Source organism: Dermacentor variabilis, chromosome 4 (assembly GCF_050947875.1).
Source record: "Dermacentor variabilis isolate Ectoservices chromosome 4, ASM5094787v1, whole genome shotgun sequence".
Taxonomy (NCBI): Eukaryota; Metazoa; Arthropoda; class Arachnida; order Ixodida; family Ixodidae; genus Dermacentor; species Dermacentor variabilis.
This window is the reverse complement of record NC_134571.1, coordinates 212,111,543-212,134,148: the sequence shown is the minus strand read 5'-3', so window position 1 is coordinate 212,134,148 and position 22,606 is coordinate 212,111,543. Positions and strand designations below refer to the sequence as shown.

General features: G+C 47.6%; 1 protein-coding gene and 1 pseudogene across 1 annotated transcript in view; both read left to right on the top strand.

Annotated features, from left to right (window-relative positions):
• Positions 1-6,899, top strand: part of LOC142580103 (cytochrome P450 4c3-like) — a 55,807-nt pseudogene extending 48,908 nt beyond the window's left edge.
• Positions 6,900-17,504: 10,605 nt separating this feature from the next.
• LOC142578514 (uncharacterized) overlaps positions 17,505-22,606 on the top strand; it is a 44,811-nt gene continuing 39,709 nt past the window's right edge. The window contains exon 1 of the mRNA XM_075687891.1: positions 17,505-17,590. Coding sequence (XP_075544006.1) covers positions 17,505-17,590 — 86 coding nt within the window. The remainder of the gene's footprint in view (positions 17,591-22,606) is intronic.

Here is a 22,606-nt window from a genome sequence, read left to right as displayed (position 1 = left end):
CTGAGTAGATTAAAATAAAGTCACCACTCAAAACGTTCAGTGCTTCACCCAGTCAAAAAGTGGTGCCGTCCCTAGGCGTAGCGGGGAGACACTGGCCGTTTCGCGTGTTTCGTCCTGCGGTTCCAGAATCCGATGTCTTCTTGGTGGTCTGAAACACGTCACTTGACACGTCTAAGTGACGTCGCTGTCCCACTTACAGGGACCGAACAGAGGGAGCGGTCATTCGCTCTCGCCTGCAGCCTTGAGTCTGCGGGGGTTCAGTGAAGGGGAAAAACGAAGAGTAAAGCCAGTCTTACCTGCCGAAAAGAAAGTATGGCTGCGCATTGGTGCAACGCGTCCAGAACGTGTACATTCGCGTATTTTTATTTTTACATTTGGATAATATATGCATCATTACAGACAGTTTGAGTGTCTGCAAATGCTTTTTACTTTACTTCGCTTCCGATGTTGGCCTATGTTCGATCGGGCCAATTGATATGAAATTTTATGTGTATAAAGCTATCCGCACTTTGTTTTTCGAGTGTTTTGTTTTTACTTACAGGAGTCCCAGCGATTGTATCCATCAGTTCCATTCATCACCCGAACGTGTGAGCAAGACATCATGATCGGTAAGGTTTTTCCCTATTTTTCTCAAAGCAGAATCTTTAGAAGCCCATTGCAGGTCACTGTGTGCCAATAGAATTATGCTATGATGTGCCTTTTCCTAAGGACAGAATTCGAGCGTGCGAGTGTGAGTGAGTGCTCTGTTAGTGTAGAGGCCAGGTTGGCCTTGTAGGAAGCATCGGCATTGCGATGAGCCATTGTGGAAAACAATAAATATACAGCTAATGTCACAAATAGAAATCCAACCGTTCTCTTGCGGAAACGAACAAGAAAGTTATATTTATGTTCCATCAAACGTACAGTCATTAAAGATATCAATGTCAAAGAAGTCAGTTTACTTCAGGGAAAAGCATTTACAGATTGGTCAATAAAGGCATAAGGAAAACACAAAAATAAAATAAAACATAACACTACATAAGATGACGTGACATGAAGCAATGAGTGGCCGTGACGCCTCTTCCCTCATGAAAATCAGAACAGACACCAAATGACGGCTTAATGCTTTAAAAGAGCGAAGTAAATCTAGGCATAATTTTGTCGTTGCTGCATCAGCCCCTGGGCGCTGCGCTATGGTAGTCCAAGCAACCTCGAAAGCATTTGCTCACTTCGTCGAGTGTAAACAAGACTTATTCGAGTTATAATCAGGAAATGTTTGTAGTATATACAAGGCAACTCTTTGTTAAAATATCTGAGCTTTTATACTGATGTAGCGCTACGTTTCAATGCATGTGAATTATACACGGTTATCATGTTTAAATGTTATGGAATTTTGAAAGATCGCCTGGTGCAGATACGGCTTAATTATTGTCATAGAGCTGGATTATTGGAAGAGGCGGACATTACTAGCACGAGAAATCACAACACATATTCGACTAATTAAAAATCACTGATTAACTGCTTAGTTAATTACTCTATGGCACATATTGCAATTTACGTATTGTAGCCAGTGAGCTTGCAAGCCGTATCCACTTGAAAAGAATTTCAAGAGCCCTTTCCTCAGCTTGCAAAGGCAAACTGACGAAAGGGCACCTCGCGGAGAACTTGCTTACGGCGGGTGTCTTGCATGTCCTACATGAAAGTGGACGTCGTAAAGGACAGGACGCATCTGCCTGCTGCTGCGTGCAAGCACTATGTGGTTCTTCAGATTGGGAGGGAGCCTCTTAGTGCATTGCAGGAGTTGTCAGAAGTTCTTCAGGTGACAATAAAGTCATGTCAGGGTTTACCGGAGTGCTCGATCTTTTTCGTTTTTCAAGATCACGCGGGATTTTGAAAATGTGTCTGAAAGGGTTCACAGGAAGATGGATGTTTGCTTTTTTAACACTTGATATTTATGAGATTTTGGCGATTTTGTCAGTGGTCATGACGAAAACAAGTCTCCTTTTTGAAACTATGACTCTGGCTGGCAGTTTCCCTTACTCACCTGCTGTTCGTTTGTTTGCACTAGCAGTGAAAGGGAAATCAGTCACTACATTCTAGCAGTGTTTTAAATCTTTGCTGAAGCGTAGTTTGGCTAAAGTAGCCTATCAGACGTATGTTCATTCTTTAATTTATTACAGGAATGTCAGTATCAGACAGCTTCGGCTACTCATCGCGCGCTTTCACTGCAAAATAGATGTAAGTGCTACACTCTTAAAACGGTTGTACCCGATGGGGTGTATATTTGACCCACAACAATAATCGTCGTCTGCCTCGCTTGCGTTTTCTTTCTTGGAAGCTCGGCACTCTCTTTCCTATCGAGAATGCTGTGTCACGCTGATAACGCGGAAGCGGTTCGTCACTTGGAAGTACAGGGCTCGAAGCGTTCAAAATAAATAATGCGGGCAAGACAGATGGCGATTATCGTTGTGGGACAAGATAAACCCCAAAGGTTGCAAGTTTCTTTAAGAGTGTAGCAGCAAGCTTCAGTGATAGAGTACTATCGTACATACAAAGAAGCACAAAGAAGTACAAAGAAGCATTACTGAACAAAAACAGTAAATTTCAAGTGCAGAAGCATGCTGAGGGCCGTATGTCCAGAAATACACAAGTACAATTACCATTCTTTGAGGCGCATGCTATTTGTCGGCGTCTGTTTCAACGTTTGTAAAACCAAGGTTCTATAAACGTTGTTTAGGACGTTTCTATCTACAATGCTTGCACTGTGTTTTAAAGCTAATCTTGAGTAAGTACACTTATTTGACATGGCAAACCAGTAATGTGGAAGGCCGAAAAGTGAAAAAAGTGTCATGAGAACTCAAGTTGTCATCTTGGATCCAGAGGGTAGAATGAAGCTAGGACACCGGTCTCTCAGAAAGAAACCCTCGTAGTCAAACAGCACCCAGGTCCGCGTATTTAACCCTTGACTAAGCGCTTTCCTTCGCGTTCCCTCTGCCAACTGAGCTTACCGCGGGGTGGGGTGGGGGGGCGGAGGCTTACAGATGGCAAAACAAGGCTAAGCGGCGGAAATGGGGCCCCGGCACTGGCAGCAGATCACGTGACCTGCAACACACTGTCGGCCGCGTGGGCCCGAACAACAGCAGCTAAAAGTACACCTCCATTAATCTACGTGACGTTGGCCAAGCGCACTCGGTGTCCTGGGCCACCCGGTCCGCGCATGCGCCGTCGCACCCAGGATATCACGGCAGCGGCGTCACTGACGGTGTCATCTCGCCTCTATTTTCCATTAACTGGTGTGGCAAAAACAGCTTAGCATACTTGCGAGGCACGATGCCCTTCCTGCATGCGGGGTCTCGAGTACAAACGTATTGGCTGATCCGCCACCACCTGCCTTAATAAGCGGGCTTCAGCATGATCATCATTTCCTCTACGTGTTCGTTGGCGTGGTTTACCTCGCCGCCTTGGAGCTATGGTACTGGAGCTTCGATTATGAGATGTCATGGTGGCTGTGGATCCGGCACCACTTGCCTTAATAAGCGGGCTTCAGCATGACCATTCCCTCCACGCGTTCGTTGCGTGGTTTACCTCGCCGCCTTGGAGGTATGTTACTGGAGCTTCGATTATGAGATGTCATTGTGGCTGAGGGGTTGCACCGACAATTGGGATGACACTCGTGCATCCTCTGCTTCCTGAGGTGCAACAGAAACACTTGGTCATTTAATATTGATATCTCTCTCCTATACTACGCAGCAGGCTGCCCATTATAGAGACTACCATCGACTTGGCTTAACGTGTGCTACAATGAATGACATGACATTTTACGCTGCTAATTTTGTGCTAAATTATGGACCATTTAGAAGATGCCAAGCGCCGCCCGATGAGTAGGTGACAAACAAGCATGTTTTATTGTTGTGTTTGTATCTAACCTTGTTTATCTTCTTTTTTTCTTCACTTTCCATGCGCCCACGGCTTGCTCTCTCTTATTCACTCACTGTTCTTTTTCTGTCTGCCTTTTCCCTTTTAGAGCTGGCAGGTGTTGTGCCCCTCCTCGTGGCTGTGGCCAGCTAGCTCTCTTTCTCCTCTCTGTGATTATCCTATGTATGCAAACTTAATAATAATAATAATAATAATAATAATAATAATAATAATAATAATAATAATAATAATAATAATAATAATAATAATAATAATGTGCAGTGGAAGCTGCATGTGCGCTCATGTAACTGTGGGGAACGGATAACCCGATGCTGAAACATTTCAATAAATAACATAATTATGGATTTTTACGTGCGAGAACCGCGATCTGATTATCAGACGCGCCGTATAGAGGGGGACTTCGGATTAAGTTTGAGCACCTGTGGTTTCTTAACGTGTACGTTAAGGAACTGTCACTGCGTTCCTCTCCCCTGGAACTGTAGCCGCTGTGGCCTGGATCGAACCCGTCACCTCGAACTGAGCAGCGCAACATCATAGCCATTGACGTCGGATCATTTTAATGATTTTGCATGAAGTTATATGACAAGAATTCGCTGCCTGACGTAGTCCCACCTTCTTTCTCAGCTGGCCGAAAGCTACCGAAAGGCGCGGACATCCAAGTTGGCATTTACAACCTGCATCGTGACCCAGAAGTATTCCCCAAGCCCGAAGAATTCATTCCAGACAGGTTTCTTCCTGAAAACGTGAAAGGGAGACACCCTTTTGCTTTCGTTCCTTTCTCTGCTGGCCCGAGAAACTGCATTGGTGAGTCCGTGCTTTATTATGTGCTTCGATTGAATTCAATCTTGCTACTGCACTAGAACATTTTTAACTTTTGCGCAATTAATTTTTTTTACATTTAAGCACTTAAATATGACGTACCGTGCGTGCTGTAGGTGAAGGTGTAGATGCACATGAAATTAAATTCTGCTACTGTACCGGGGGGAGGGGAACTATACTTTAAATTTTGCCTGGCTGGGTATTCTTTTTAAACGTTTGAGCACTGAAATATGATTTACCGCGCGTACTGGCTTGAACATATACCGAGTGATAAAGATGAAATAATCGCATGAACTATTTACGTGCGTTGTTAAATAAATAAATATAAAGGTCCTTCGCTAGTGAGGAACGCATGGTTGCAACTGAAGGGTGTGTCGTTCCATAGAACTTGATTCGCTGTAGCGAAACGAGAGAGAGAAGAACCCGAGTGGGAGGCCAAAGTCGTTTAATTTTGGCCTGATGACTGACATGGAGGTAAGGAAAGGCAAAGAAACTAACAGATAAGTATAACGACACCATTGGGGAGGTGTCAATGCAAAATGTGAGCTTTTCTGCAATTTTGATGTTCAGCGACAAATTCACCTTAAGGACAACCCCATTGATTAAATGCACCATTGTACCACAATCCTGAGCCAAGTCAATGATGCACAACGTTGTCGGGCACATCATGTAGGAGAGCGTGGTGAAATAAATAACGTACCCACATGGTGTGCTAAAGAAACGAGCACTTCGTGCTTGCACATACTATTGAATACAACATCGATTGATTAACATTTCTTTTCATCCGCATTGTGACGATGAGGACGACGATGATTAGGTAATCTAAAACCATGGGACACAGCCACCAAGGGGGATAGGCCAAGAATCGAGTAGCGCGGGCAAAAATGCTCTAATTGTCGATTAGTTTAAAAGGAATATAAATGAAACGAAGAATTGATTTGTTTATTGCTGTGCCCAAAAACAGCGTACTTGCCAGGGCAGAAAATATGCAATGGTATTGAAGAGTCAGACGCAGCCTATATAATTTATATATGATTATATAAAGAAAGAACAGAAACGTCAACATTTCAGTGAGCGGGAGTCATAAATGAAGTTTTCTGCGGCATTGCACACCTTCCTGTTTGTTCTCCTAAAACGTTCGTCCATGTAGCTTCTAAACTTTGCTGTTTCAAATGATATTGTGGCATTAGCTCTGTAAGGATAGCTGTACTTGATAACATTCGATTGAAGGAACGGGTATCCTTACATAAACGCCCTCAGTTTCAATTTTGTGAACGCCACAAAGTTTAAATGTATTGCATTTCTCCTGCTAGATAATAAGGGCCATCCTGCCATAGGTCTAAAATGGAACACATGCTTGATCTGGCTATAGTGTGCATAATTTCCAGGCATGGTGTACCGCAAGTTGACCGAACAGAATGTTGACAGGAATGTAGGCTGATGCTGGCGCGGGTTCACAAGGATGAGTAAAATACATAATGTATACAAATACTCATACTTCTGCGATGTGGCTGTGAACAACATTGCATTGCGGCTGCCGTTGTAGCTTGCACTAACATTTAAGGATTTACCCGTAGTGCCTAGGACGTTTGTGTGTGAAACCAATGAATTCCGGTAATGCCGCCCAAGCAAATCAATCAGTGCCTGCGATCTTGCACGAGAAAGCATGTTACGGGGACGGCGATGGATTGAAGCGTCTTCTTATTGGACTTCTTTTTTTCCTCTTATTGCAACCATATCGATGCTTACAGCATCAATTCAAAGTGTTTGCCCTACAATGGTTGTGCACTACTTTCCTTTAGGTCAACGTTTTGCCATGATGGAAGAAAAAGTCGTCATTGCCAACATCCTTCGAAACTACAAGCTGGTTTCACTGCATCATCGAGACAAGATCCGTGTCATGGCGGAGCTCGTTTTGAGGCCCAAGAGTGGTCTGCATGTGAACTTTATTCCGAGGGAGCCTACGAAATTGAAATGAAAGCATTCAGCGACAATTTTTTCCTCCGAAGCTTTCACGCGCTGACTAAAGCACGTCTGCAAAAGGACCGAATAAATGAAACATATGACAGCGACGGTCACCTCGCTTATATCTGCAGCTTTCTGTCATTTCAATAAATAATAAGCTCAAAGGCAGTATAAAATAAAACTATTGCATTCTGATTTTATTCCAGTCTCCTCACATCAAACTTACTAACCGTCTGCGCAAGCATCGGATGATGACCCGCAGTGTTGTTTGAACAGCCCAATCAAACGCTTTCCTTGTTTATAAGAGGTCACCTTTGTTTGTTTTGAGTGCAATTAGCACTGTCTCCCTAGCAAGGTTTTTCTTGTCTATTTGGCTGACAAGAGCCGAGGACTACGCAGAAGTGGAGAGGATTTCGATGCGTCAGAGCTAGTGCAGTGAAGGTAGATAACCGGCTTATGAGGGTCGTGCAGGCGTCTGCGATTGGTCCGCTTCCCTTTGCTAAGTCGCGGCATCGTGCAAGGGAACGTTAAAGATGTAGCTAAAACAGATCCTCCGCGAAAAAGAGGGGGCAGAGCGATGTCGGATGCGTGCCGAAAGGTCTCGATAGCGTCGTACTGCTACGCAAACTTGTTTATTATACGCAGAGAAATCCATTCTCCTGGCCGCACCAAGCCGCCAGTGCCATAGTGATGCGTGGGTAGCCATCTTGTATTCCTTCTCAGGGGAAGAGAGAGAGAGCGAAATAGTAGAGAGGGAAGGCAGGGAGGTTAACCAGACGCGTGTCCGGTTTGCTACCCTGCACTGGGGAATGAGTATAGGGACGGAAAAAGAGGAAGAGGAGATAGAGAGAGCACAGTGCGCACATTCGAAGGTTTGCCAAAGACTACACACGGTTGCGAAGACCTGTCGGCTTGATGCACTTCAACAACGCTTTCGTGTATTTCTGTGCCATCGACGCGTGCGACCATGGTCCAAGGATTTTCATTTCTGTAAATGGTCTAGAGTCCAGCTGGTTCATTGCTGTGCTGTGAGCTTCACGCTCGACGTAGGACTGGGGACAGAGACATAAGATATGTTCAATCGTTTCTATAGTTCTACAAGGGTCGCACATGGGTGTGTTCCCCATTCCAATGCGGAACGAGTAGGCCTTCGTAAATGCCAACCTGAGCCAGAGGCGGCACAATACTGTCGCCTCAGAGCGGGAAACTTTCGACGGCACTTCTAACTAATAAAGATAGATGGAGACAAAGCCACAAAAGCGCTCCAGGAAGGAAGGTGGATGCAGAGGTGGTGTCTCCGCGAGTGCACTTCTGGTGCTCTTCGTCATTGGAGGGAAATTCTCGTGTGAGATCGCGACACACTGCAGCACGTCTTGCCGTGGCCGAAATGAGCGTACAATCAAATGCGTCTGGCCGGTATGGTAGAATCGTGGCGATGGTGTGCGACGGGTGCCTATCGTACAGTAAGAAAAGGGGTGAAAAGCCGGATGCGCTCTGAGTATCGATGTTGTACGCATAGGTTACCAAGGGCAGAATGACGTCCTGATTTGTATGGTCGGAGGCGACATACATTGCAAGCATGTTGCCGAGCGGACGGTTGTTGCGTTCTGTAAGGCCATTCGTTTGAGGATGGCACGCCGTTGTTGTGCTTGAAAACGTGACACTCTTTAAGAATGGCTTCCAGTACTTCAGATAGGAATACACGTCCGCTATCACTGAGCAGTTCCTCGGATGGTTCATGACGCAGGATGAATCGAAGCAGGAAGGACGCAACATCGCGCTTCCGGGAGGGCAGCAATTTTTTAGTATCTCGTGAGGTGGTCAACCACCCCAACGACACTGTGGTTTCCAGCAGATGTCAGGGTAAGGGGTCCATACACATCACTGTCGACGCGCCCAAACGGCCGAGTAGGGTAAGGTAGAGATTGCAGACCGGCTGGTGAGAGGAGGGGTGGAGACTTCCGGGCGCTGACAATCGGGGTAAGGGCGAACGAATTTCTGAATGTAGCTGTACATCCCTCACTAGTAGTACCGCTGTCGAAAGCGCTGATAAGTTTCGAAATCTCCCGAGTTTGCGCACTGTGGACCGGCGTGGCAAGCTGCGCATATGTCGGAACGGTGGATGCGAGGTGCTACTAATAACCACTGGTGCCGGTTGGGCTTATAATTGCGTCGGTGATGCACCTTGTCGCGAATACGAAGTGGTGAGCTGGACGACGCAGCGTGCGACTGTTTGGTGGTGCTGATGAACAGGAAAGCAAGTCTATAAATGACGTAATCCAATGGTCCTTACGCTACTCAGGCACGATGTTGGTACGGTCGAGCGAAGAAACTGTAAAGTGGGGTAGTGAGCTGCAGGCATTATTGTCAGGCAAGGGAGAGCGGGAGAGGGCGTCGGCGTCAGAATGCTGGCGACCGCGGCGGCACAGCACGCAGATATCGTAATCCTGCAGGCAAAGTGCCCATCGGGCAAGATGGCCTGAGGGATCTTCAAGGACGACGCCAAAATAATACATAGTGGTCCGTGACCAAATCAAATGGGCGGCCATAAAAATAAAGCCTGAACTTAATGACAGTCCAGAAGAAGGCCAACCATTCATTTTCCGTCATAGTGTAATTGGTCTCAGATTTCGTAAGCGTACGACATGCATAAGCCACCATATATTCAAGAAACCCCTCTTCGCGCTGCCCAAGAACAGCGCCAAGGCCAACACCGCTCGTATCTGTATGGACCTCGGTAGGGGCTATCGGGTCGTAATGGCGCAAAATTGGTGGAGACGTTATCAAACGACGGAGCTTTGTAATAGCCTCATCACACGAAGTCAGACGAGGCTTTCTATGTTGCTTCTATGTAGGTCCATCAGGGGCGATACGATGGCGATGAAATTACGAATGAAGCCTCAGAAGTAGGAACACAGACTGATGAAAGAGCGCAATTCTTTGACGGGCGTTGGCTTAGGGAATTCGACGACGAACCGAAGTTTCGCTGGATCGGGGAGAATTACATCCTTGGATACGACGTAACCTAGAATTAGCAGCTGCCTAGCAGGAAATCGACCCTTCTTGAGGTTTAGTTGTAGTCCTGCGTTTGTTAAACATGTTAAAACAGACCGGAGCCGCTGGAGATTGGTGGTGAAGTGTAGAGCAAAAAACAGCAACGCCGTCAAGATAGCACAAGCACGTGTGCCACTTGAAGCCGCGCAGACGTGTGTCCATCATGCGCTGAAATTTCGAGGGTGCATTACAAAACCCAAAAAAGGTATTAAGTTAAAATTGTATGAGCCGTCGGGGCTGGCAAAAGCTGTCTTCGCCCGAACGGCGTCTGCCATGGGTACTTTCCAAAGCATTTGCTGGGATGCGTCTTGAGGCACGGTTGAGTGTAGGGTGCGGGACCTAAATTCCAAGGTTGAAGTTGTCGGCCGAAGCAACCTCCACCACGTGTAAAGGCGTTTATTAGTCACTAGTGTTTGGGACCGACCATTAGAGCAGGGCACGGACAGTCAGCACGCGCGGCGCTTACTGGGAACAGCGCTGGAGGGAGCCTTGTATGGTGTTCCTCTTCTTCGCTACAAAGATATATATATATATATATATATATATATATATATATTGTCGCGGTACAACGCGGACAGGAGACAGGGAGACGTTGTTAAAGAACAATAAAACCAACCTATTCAAAAGCAAACCGAACACAGGCACGTCTTCTTCGTCCTCGCCCAATATCTCAGCCACCCACTACACGGAGTCAGTTAATGCCCCCATCGTCGTTGTCTTCTGCATAGAATACACGCGTCATCTGTCCCTCCCTAAAAGAGCATCGCCCCGATGCTAAACCAGAAATGTCGCTGGTGGAAGTAAGGGTCTCTGGCATAGTTATTCGCGCACATACGGCTTCATTCGGACAACGTGCAGGAGTTCAGAACAGTGTGTGCGGTGCTGCGTACAATTGAGACTGTCGGGAAGGACCTCCTACGTGGCACCACTGAGTCGCCGCAATACTATTTATCTATTTATTTGAAAATTACTGTCAGCCTTATACCGGCCATTACAGGGAGTGGATGGGTCGGTACACGTAGGAGTACAATTTATCAACTATACATCAGTAATGATAACCGATACAACAGCAATCGATACAAAATCCGATACAACCGATAACAAACAAATCGTAAGCCTCATAAGTACACATAAAACATAAGTAGACATAATATAACTAAGTATAACACGTCCGTGGTATAGCATAAGAAGGTATTCTTCTACCCTTTCCACAAATTTCCCTACGCTATCCATGCCGATAATTTCCCGGGGCAAAGCGTTTCATATTTCAATGGTAGCAGGAAAAAAATGAAAATGTGAACGTGTTGCAGCGTGTGACGTATTGCCTGATATGTTTATCATGGCACTTTCTACGGGAATGACGATGTGGCGGTTTCAAGTGGACGTGCTTATCTATTTTTATGCAATCATGATAAAGCAAAAAGTTTTTATGATGTTAATATCCATGCCCCAGGTTACACACCATTGAGTAATTTTATCTAAGGAGGCATTTAGGAGCTTCTGATCCTCAGCATCACGCACACAGGTCATCAGCTAATAACCGAACTTTCACGCCTGCTTCAACACAATTAGCAACGTCATTGATATAAATAAGAAATAAAGTGGCCCTAACACTGATCTCTCTGGTACTCCGGAGTACACCTCAAGTAAATCAGACTTACTATTATTAATGGTCACATATTGTGTACGATTCGACAGATAGGCAATGATCCAGGCTAATAATTTTGGTTCTATTCCAACAGACCTAAGTTTCTAAATTAATTTAACATGTATAACGCGGTCAAATGCTTTTGAAAAATCAATGAATATAGCATCGATTTGTGACCTATCATTAATTGCTGAAGCGAAGTCTTTTGTAATCTCTAAAAGTTGTGTTACTGTAGATAACCCTTTTCTAGAACCATATTGCATTGGGCATAATAAATTATTTTGTTCTAAGTGTGTGATGATTGCTTTCTTAATTATATGCTCGAGTAATTTGTAAAAGTAACTTGTAAGTGATATCGGCTGATATTTGTCTACCAGTGTCTTTTTCCCTTCTTTGTGAATAGGAGCAACCTTTGCGCATAACCAGTCCGCAGGTAACGTGGCTGTACTAATCGACTCGGTGAATATGGTGTGTAAGAAGGGTGTTAACTGTTGTGCATATCGTCTCAGAAACGTGTTAGATATGTCATCAGGACCGGCCGCTTTCTTGGTATCAATTTGTGAAAGCAAGTTCAACACGCCTGACTCTCTTATCAGAAGCTCTGGCATAACGATGGCAGGTTCAGCCAAGGATGTGCTTAATACAGGTGAACGAGTGAATACCGATTGAAAATAATTATTAAATGTATTTGCTATAGTCTTTTCATTTGTTACAACAGAGCCATTAATTTCTAAGTTACTAGCACGATCCTCTGGCTTCGATAGATACCTCCAGAACTTTTGTGGTTGGTTCTGCATGAAGTTCACTAGGGTATTTGAAAAGAACTTATTTCTCGCAGTTCTGATCTCCGATTTTAGCGCCTGCGAAAGTTCACGTATGTCTGCGCAGGTATTCCTTTTATTCCTCATTGTTTTTAATTTCCGTTTAAGGTTGATTATGTGGCGTGTTATCCAAGGAGACCTATTCCCAATTCTCTTTAGTTTTGTAGGTATGAAGGTTTTTTTCACAGTGCACGATAGTTTCTTTTAATTTCACCCACAGCTCATTAACAGTGCCGAAAGACTCAATTGAAAAATTATCTAGTGCCTGCTCTAAGTAATCGATTACGCTTTCGTCGGCAGTCTGGTTGTTGTTTTTAATTTCAATACGCGAGGGGTTAGTATAACTGTTTAGGCCCATATTTGTGTTGCGTACTGTCAGCACTAAAATCTTATGATTCGAGATACCATCAGCAATGCTAATACTTGTTGATAATGATCCTGACACGAGAGCCAGGTCTAGCAGCGACGACGTGTCTCCCTGCACACGTGTGGGTTCTTTGACAATTTGAGATAAACAAAAACTGAACATTATATCCAAAAGTTGCTCAGAACTCTGCTTTCCTTCCGTGCCCACCGTTAGGTCTTCCCAATTTATGCCCGGTAAGTTGAAATCCCCTGTTAGCATTATCTTAGTGCGTGAATTTGTCACGCTCTGTAGATAGTCATGCACTTGTGCTAGATATTCATCTGGCGCGCCTGGACATCTATAAATAGCGCCTATTAAGAGCGAGTTTTCATTAAGCTTAACCCTACACCATGTACTCTCGTGATTTGCTATGCCTATTTCTCTTTGGAAGGGTAGGTACTTTTTTATCGCAATAGCCACTCCACCTCCACGCCTCCTCGCCCGTCACGATCTGTGCGTAACAATGTATACCAGGAGGGGACTACTTCTGAATCATGAATTTCAGGACGGAGCCAGGTTTCTGTGATGATGATAACGTCTGGAGAATTCAGTAGTATTCATTCTTCACATTTATCAACTTTATTAATGATACTACGGGCATTGAAACAAAGCAACGAAAGTGAGGCATGATTTTCATTCCGTCAGGCGGTCGTACCACTACACCCCGTGTCAATGTCTCGATTTGCCCGCCCAACTTGGACTCGCTTACTTTCGCGATCATTCCACATGTATAGCTCGTCGCTTACCTTAAGTTTGTCAAATACAAGCGTAACTTTACCACCATTTGCACGATTATCTTTGGCTGACTGCCATAGCTTTCTACGCCTCTAGCGAACATCGGCAGAGTAATCTTCCGATATTGATAGCGAACTACCTTTCAGCTTGAAAGCATTGCGCAAGATTGAAAGTTTTTCTGTGAAATCATAAAAGCGCAAGATTACAGGACGTGCTCGATTTTGTTTATTAGAGCTAACTCTGTGAATACGCTCAAGCGAACGTACCTCAACGCCCAATATATCCCTGATAACGCCCTTCACAACTTTTTGTTTAATGTTGTGTTTGCTTTTTATGCAATTGTAGAAATACCATTTGCCACTAACCTGGACAAAGAAGAGCACGAACATATCCTATTGACCGCAAATAAAGACGGGGACAGAGGGAGAAAACACATAAACAGCACGGGCGCTGCTGTTTGTGTGTTCTCTCGCTCTGTCCCCGTCTTTATTTGCGGTCAATATGATATGCAGTAAATACCAACTAGGCCAAAGTCAAGTTCTTCTGAAGAGCACGAAGTTTAACATCGTGCGCCGAACGGTGCCGCCAAGCCCACTGGCCTGTCCGTGCCGCTGTTCTGGGTTTTTAAGCGTTTCCCACGATGTTATCGATGCCGCTGGTAATCCGAAGGGCGGGTCCAGTCGGGAAGTTATCTGCAGCGCTTCCTCGTGATGCGATGGTGTCCGTAGAGGCATCAGGTTAACTATCGGGCGAGGCATCACCGGTTGATAGCTGCTTGTCGAACTGTGGTAATCCAAGAGCAACGGCAAGGTGCCATTGCTTGGCCAGCGTACATACACGAGCACCTGGACAAAGAAGAGCACGAAGTTTAACATCGTGCGCCGAACGGTGCCGCCAAGCCCACTCAATACTCGATAAGGTACAAAGTATCGCCTTAACAGTTGCTTGGAGAGGCCTCGTTTCCGTATGAGTGTCCAAACCCACACTCTGTCGCCGACTTTATAGCTTACTATTCTACGATAAATATCATAGGGGCCCGGGTCGTAGTCTTGCTGCTGGCAGATCTGCAAGCGCGCGAGTTGCCGAGCCTCTTCTGCGCGTTGGGTAAACCCATCGGCGTCCGTGTCAGTGTCGTCAAAGTCGTGTGGAAGCATCGCGTCCAACATCGTTCGTACATCCCGTCCGTGAACAAGGGTGAACGGAGTCATTCACGTCGCCTCTTGTTTAGCCGTGTTAAACGCAAAGGTGATATAAGGTAAGATGTCATCCCAATTTTTTTGCTCTACATCCATGTACATTGAAAGCATGTCTTCAATTGCTTAGGTGCTCTGTCAGTCCATTGCTTTATGGATGGTAGGCGGTTGACTTCCGATAAGCCGTTGCACTTAGCAGCAAGACGTGATCTAAAGGTGCAGCCGTCAATGCGGCTCCTCGGCCTGTTATGACGACGGTTGGTGCACCGTGTCACAACACGACATGCTCAATGAAAAAGCGGAACACCTCGGCTGCTGTGCTTCTCTGGATTGCCTTTGTTTCAGAGTAACGTGCGATATAGCGGGTGCGACGATAACAAAGCGATTGCCTGCAGTAGAAGTAGGCAGTGGGCCCAAAATATCCATTCTGATTTGATAAAATCGTCTTCGAGGAACCTGGACCGGCTGTGGGAGACCGGCTGGCTTCGACGGAGGCGACATGCGCCTCTGACAGTCCAGGCAATTGCGAGCGTGATATTTTACGGCGGTGGTAAGTCTCGGCCAGTACTACCTTTGCTGCACTCTGGCCAACGTTCTCGTGTAGCCTAAGTGACCAGAAGTCACCTCATTTTGACGGGCTTGAAGTACTTCCGTGCGAAGAGCTGTTGGAATGACAAGCAGATAGGGGGACCCAGTCAAAGAAAACTTTCCTTTGTAAAAGACTTCGGTTCGCAAACAAAATAACACCAGCCCTCTTGTGAAAACTCTAGGGGGATTGGCAGATCTGCCCTCTAAGTAATTGATGAGTTCAAGCAACTCAGGGTCGTCCCGTTGTGGTTGCGCGACGGTGGATGTGTCGAGAACACAAAGAAATGCCAAGTATTTTTCTTTAGGTGGAGCAGGTGACTCTATCGGCGATCGAGACAGGCAGTCAGCATCCGTATGCCGTTTCCCCGACTTCTACATGACAGTCATGTCAAACGCTTGCAGCCTTAGGCTCCAAGGCGCCAGTCGTCCAGAAGGATCTTTAAAGGGACACTAAAGGTTAATGTTAAGTCAACGTGTACTGTTGAAATACCATCCAAAAAACCTCGAAACGCTTGTTTCGTGTGAAGAAGAGACTTAGGAGAAAATGTGTTCTGAAGCGTCCGCGTACCTCTAGCGCAGTTAAAATCATCCGTCCTTCGATTGAGGAGTGGTGACGTCATGGTCTCATAGTGACGTTGCGCCGTCGGTGAGTAAAATGGCGCCCACAGACGGCGCTACGGCTTTACTGCGCAAAACGCAAACGCGCGGCCAGAGACAGAGCCGACAACAGCGCGAAAGGGAAAGCGCGCCACGATAAGTTGGTTCTTTATTTTATGACGCCAACTTCGACGCTCATTGCAATGGACGACCCTGACAACGATACATTGGCTCGCGATGCTGGGCTCGACTTCAGCGATTCACGCACTGATGAACGTGACCTGCTGCTGAGGGCTCGCGCTGCCGGCGTCGTTGCGTACCACGACGGCAACTGTACGTCATGGCTGTACATATTTGCACATTTGTAGCTTTTCCTTCGGGAAAACCAAATGCCGCACTCACCACCCCGTCTTCGACCTGCAATTGTTCTTGCGCTTCGGAGAATGCAGGCAAGACCGACGGAACAGCGCTACGGGAAAGTGAAAGGCACTCCACACGACTTCAGTAAGTCGGCGTTGAACTCGTAATCCTCTGGACGAAAATGCAGCGAGCACACTATGCAATTTTTCGGCTCTTTTCCAACGCACTGTGGCAGAGGTACGGCACTTCACCACTTCGAACGGAGAGGTTCACTCGTGGGCACACAGTGTTAAGTAACGTTGGATTCGCCGCTGAAACTGCCATTGGCCAAGTTCCGCGGTCCTTTCGCGCATCCCAAGACATCAGATGGACGTGGCATTCTCGCTGCTTGTTCCAGATGCAAGTTTCACGAGCCAACAGAACCAGCGCAGCACGGCGCGATAACGAAACAACTGAAACTCCAAAGCGCGCGCGGCGCAGAGTCGAGCACGCAGAGTCGAGCGACAGCGAAACCTTTCGACCACCCATACTAGTCAAGGGTAACGTCAAAATGTTTTCTTAGAATCGAAGTAGACAAGCAGCATTTTCTTCCGTCTTATAATCTAATGAAATTATCTTTTTAATACGAGTAGTTGAGTACTAGTGGCATAAATTATGATGAGGAGTGCCTTAGTCATCGGGCTAGTACCGGAATGTCGCTGGGGAGTCTCAAATCGTGTCATGCATTTGCGTCAATATCTCGGTTACTAAAGTTCTGTTCTCGATTATATTGACGCCTTAGATGTTCTAGAGCATTGCTTTATCACTTTAACTTGACTTCATAGTAAGCTCTAGTGTCCCTTTAAGGTTTGTCAACCACATAGTGAATGGTGGTCGTTGTAAACTGTGAAGAGCCGACCATACAAATATGGGCGACATTTTATAACCCCCCATACCTCGGCGAGGCATTCTTTCTCGGTTGTGGAGCAATAAGCTCTGTGCCTGAGAGTGTTTTGCTTGCATATGCACGCACTCTTTCTATGTCGTCCTGCCGCTGCACAAGAACAGCTCCTAAGCCAACATTGCTGGCATCATTGTGGAGCAATGTAGGAGCGGTCTCATCAAAGTGAGCAAGCACTGGAGGTGGCTGGAGACGTTGCCGGAAGTCGTTGTATGCACCTTGCTCTTCGTCGCCCCATACAAAAGCAACGACCTCTCTCGTGAGGCGAGTTAACGGCGACGCAATGTGAGCAAAGTCTGCAATAAACCGCCACTAATAGGCACAGAGGCGGAGGACGCGCCTAACAGCCTTTTTATCGGATGGTACGGGAAACTGTGCGACGGCGGCAATTTTTTCAGGATGTGGGCGGGCGCCTGCGTGGCTGACGACTGCGACCAAGAAAATGTAGTTCCGCAACGCCAAAATGGCACTTCTCCGGTTTCAAGGTAAGGCCGGTGGACCGGATGGACTGCAGAACCGCTTCAAGCCGTTCAAGGTGTCCTTCAAATGGTGCGGAGAACGCGATGACGTCGTCGAAGTACACTAAGTAGGTTTTTCACTTCAGGTCTGAAAGCACAGTGTCCATAAGGCGTTGGAACGTAGTAGGGGCAGAACACAAGCCGAAAGGCAAGACCTTAATTTCATATAGGCCGTCTGGTGTCACAAAAGCAGTTTTATCACGGTCTCTCGGGTCTACCTCGATTTGCCAATATCCGCTTTTTAAATCCATCGCAGAGAAGCAACGTGCGTGTCAAAGCCTGTCGAGTGGATCGTCTTTCGGAGGAAGCGGCTACACGACTTTGTCACCTGATTTAGTTTTCGGTAGTCCTCACAGAAACGCAAGCTGCCGTCTTTTTCGTTGATTAGAACTACAGGAGATGCCCAGGGACTCATTGATGGTTAGGTCACGTCGTCTTCAAGCATGTTTGCCACTTGTTGTTGTATGGCTTCACGTTCTCTGGGAGCAACAGGGTAAGGGTTTTGGTGAGTTGGTCTTGCCGTATCCTATGTAATTATTTGGTGCTTTGTTAGGGGTGTCCGACAGAAGCTGGACGTCGACGCAAAGTAGTCGCTCAATTTGGCCAGTAGCGTAAGAAGCCGTTCTCGTTCTTGCGGCGACAAAGCAGTGCTGACGTCAAGTACAGGAGGTGGGACTTGCGTAAGCACTTCTTCGAGTAGTGAATAGCAGTCGTGGACATGCGCAACACCGTCAAAATAAGCCACAGCGTGCCCTTTAGAAGGTGCCTTTGCTCTGTGCTAAAATTTACTTGCAACGGGTTCGTGCCCTTCGGTGACATTTACGATTCCTCTTGCGACCAAAATACCATGAGTGAACAACAACGTGGTTATTTTGTCGGCAAAGCCTTCGCAATGAAACGGTACGTCACATGCTACCGAAACAAGGGTACAAGATCGAGGTGGGTAGGCAACGTCGTCTTCTGTTTGACGAAAGGAGTGGTGTTGCGGCGATAAGCAGTAGACTAAACAAGGACTCTTACACAAGGTCACCATGCGATCCAGGATGTTAATTAGGGCGCCATATTCTTTCCGAAAACCCATTCCAATAATCAAATTTTTACAGCACACAGGAAGAACGATGAAAGCGGTCACGAAAGAAGAATCCGCGATATTAATTTTAGAAGTGCATCTTCCAGGAGGCATCAGCAATTGGCTCCCTGCCATCCTTATGCGATGTCCCGTCCGTGGTGTCTTTACTTTCTTAAGGCGGTGGACGAGTTCCTGACTCATCATAGAGAAGTCGGCACCAGTATAGACTAACGTTGTCACCGGCTGCCCGTCCACGAAAACATCAATTTCGGCGCTCACAATTTCTTCGGTGTTTTTCGGCTTCACAGCGTTCTCCAGCGGCAGTGTTGGGGGCATTTTATTGTCTTGCGGCGGTCCTGCAACCTTACCCCCAGAGGTCGCCGCCTTCAGTTTCCCCGGCGTGGGCTGAGCGACATTTGTCCTCGGAGGTCAGCAAAAGTACGTCCAGTAGGTGAAGCCATCTGACGTGGAGGGGTTGGAGAGCGCGACCGACAGCTGAAATCGGACCTATCATTGGGCACGGACTCGTCATTCGGGTGCGCTATTGGAGGTCCCGAAAAGCAACGTCGTCGCTGTGTAGCATACAATGGTCATTTGCAAGTCGACTATAGGACCACGGACGATGAGGTCGAAATGATGTGTCGCGATGGCAGCACTTACGCGAAATATGGCCGGCGCCTCCGCAGTGAAAACAAACTGGTCGCCTATCGACGGTGCGCCATACGTCGGTTCTCCGAAATTGCAGCCGTCCCGTAGCGTCGTTTTGCGGCGTTGACCAAGACGCGGCGAACGACGGCTGGTGGTGTGATTGCAGCGGCACAACGGGTGCCTGCCTCGAAGCCTCCTCTCGCGGCGGCGACCAAGGAGCGGCTGTCGGAGGCTGGTGGTACGGCGGTGTGATTGTGACGGGTGGTGGAGATTGAACAGCGGCGACGTAAGTCATGGGACGCTGGCGATCTTCAAGATCGGCTGCCTGGAACGCCTGCCAGATTTCGTCGCGCACTTCTTCGGCGATTGATGCTACCGGTCTATCCAATGTCGGCGTCAGAGTCTTTTGCCCTTCCTCTCTGACAACCTCTCTGGCCAATTTACGCAAGGAATTCTGATACTCGGCAGTTCCTCCGGCGGCATTGATTGTACTGCTGGTGGACAGTCGATCGTATTGCCTGCACCGTTCATGAAGGGCCCGTTCAATAGCCGTAGCCTCTTTGATAAAATCAGCGACGGTGACTGGTGGATTCCGCAGAAACCCCGCGAACAGCTGCTCCTTTACACCTCGCATGAGATAGTGTAACTTGCTATCTTCGGTCATGTTCGGGTCGGCTTTACGAAAGAGGCGGGCCATGTCCTCGGCGAACATCGTGACCGACCCATTAGGTTACTGCACCCGTAGCTCCATCATCTGCTGGGCGCGGTCGCATCGGTCGGCACTTGCAAATGCATCCGTGATCTTCTGCCGAAAGTCATTCCATGTCTTTAGGCTAGCTTCACGGTACTTCTACCAAGTACGGCCACTGTCGTCAAGAGCGAAATAGACGTGGGAGAGTTTTGTTGTTCAGACCACTGGTTAATCTGTGCGACGCGTTCATACTTGTCAAGCCAGTCTTCAATGTCTTCGAAGAATGCACCGCGATAGCGATCGGGAATCAGCTGATGCAGAACAGTTACCTGTTGTGGACTGGGAAACCGGCTACTTTGGGATGCTTGCGGTGGGCTAGTTTCGGTCATTGCGAGATGTGTGCAGATCCCCGAGAGAGGCGGTTGAAGAGGGTAGAATTCCGGGCCAAGACCTAGCAGTCGACAACTAAAGCGCTACGCGGTTGTCGTAACTGGTGACCATGCGTTCGGGCTAGATGAACGACTCTCAGAAGGACTCCGGAGCATCAGGCGGGCTCAGTACGCAGCGCGTTCATCAGTGTCACGGTACAACGCGAACAGAAGACAGGGAGACGCTCTTCAAGAACAGGACAACCTGCTCAAAAACAAACGGAACAGAGGCACGTCTTCTTCGTCATCGCCCAATATCAGCCACCCACTAGACGGAGTGCGTCGTTGTTGTCGTCTTCTGCATAGAACAGACGCGTCAATATATATATATATATATATATATATATATATATATATATATATATATATATATATATATAAACGAGAAGAAAGGGGGTTAACCGAGGGGCCCGATTTTTATTAGTCATATCATAAGTAGCCAACAAACACTGACACCAAGGACAACATAGGGGAAATTACTTGTGCTTAATAAATGAAATAAGGAAACGATAAGTTAATGTAAATTAAAGTGGATGAAAAAACAACTTGCCGCAGGTGGGAGCCGAACCCACAACCTTCGCATTTCGCGTGCGATGCTCTACCATTGAGCTACCGCGGCACCGTTTTCCCATCCACTTTCTTGGGTATTTATGTGTCCGAGTAGAACCCTGCGAGTGTTAGCCAGCGCCACCACTCAGAGACCTTGGCGGCGGACGTGTAACGTCCTTAATGCCGCAGGCGTCACGAGAACGTGATTTTTAGGGTGAAGGCAACTGGTCAATAAATCCACATATGCTACCTGAAGGCATCAATGTTGCCGGATTCGAGACCCTCGTTATGTAATAAACGAGAAGAAAGGGGATTAACCTAGGGGTCCGATTTTTATTAGTCATATCACAAGTAGCCGGACGCCACCGACCGGACGCCGCCGACAAGCCGTAATCCAAGCCCGGACAGCAAAGACAACATCAACGTCGTCCCTGAACATCGAGCGAGTCGCCGGCTACAGCAGCTGCCCCCGGAACACGGACTCCTACCAGAGATGACCAAGACGACAGCCGCAATGGCAGCCGCAGCAGCCCCAAGAGTTCTGCAGCAGCCTAGGGAGCCACCGACGTTCCGCGGTTCCAAATTTGAGGAGCCAGAAAGCTGCCTGGAGACGTGTGGGAGCGTCGCTACTTTTAACAGCTTCAACAGTGACGACAAGCTGCGACGTGTCTATGTCGCAAATATAGGATGCGGCCAGGACGTAGTTCGAGAATCGAGAAGCCACCTTAACGACGTGGGACCTGTTCCGAACCGACTTCCTGCAAGCTTTCACAAGCGTCGTGCGTAATGACCGCGCCCAAGCGCTACTGGAAACCCGAGTACAGCTTCCCAATGAGACCATAGCGATCTTCACGGACGGGATGGCCCGTCTTTTCCCGCACGGCGACATGGAAATGTCGGAGCGAAAAAAAGTCCGCTTCCTCATATGGGGCGTCAAGCAAGAACTTCTCGCTCGACTGATTCGCAACCCGCCGAAGACCGTAGCTGAGTTTTCTGTAGAGGCATCGACGATCGAGAAAACTCTGGAAATGCGCACCGGGCAATATAACCGCCAGGTGCTCACACCGTAGTGCGCCATCCAAGGACTTTGTTCCAATGACCTTGAATAGACCGTCAATGAGGCGCAACCTCAGTTACCGCAGCCTGAGCCAAAAGCGATGACCTACGCCGCCGTCGCACGCCGTCAAGGTCCCCCTCCGCGACCGCGCCAGGGCCCTGTAACGTAGCAATTCTGTCGTCCGCCGCCGCTGCCACCAGTCGCCCAGTCGCCCACCAGTCGCCCAGCGCACCTACGCGAGGAAGACGGACATTTTGCGAGCCCCCGACCACCGCCGCTCTCCTATCACTGCGGAGAAGCCGGCCATGTGTAGCGCCGACGCCCATACGGCGACTTTGAACTGAGAGAGTTCGCCGTCAACGCACCGCGTCCATAGCTTGAGGAGAGCCCACGTGACATCGCCGATTACCTAGCCGCCACTCAGTGAAACTCTCGACGACCGTTCGCTGTCACCAGGCCGCTACCTGTCGGCGCAACAACGACCATACACTGGCCCAGCCCGGGGCCGGTCTGCGATTCCATATCCGGGAAAAGTAAAAGCAGCAACCGATGGAGGTGCGGTTGCTGTTCGTTGAACTGACGAAGATCCTCCGCTAGCAACTAAG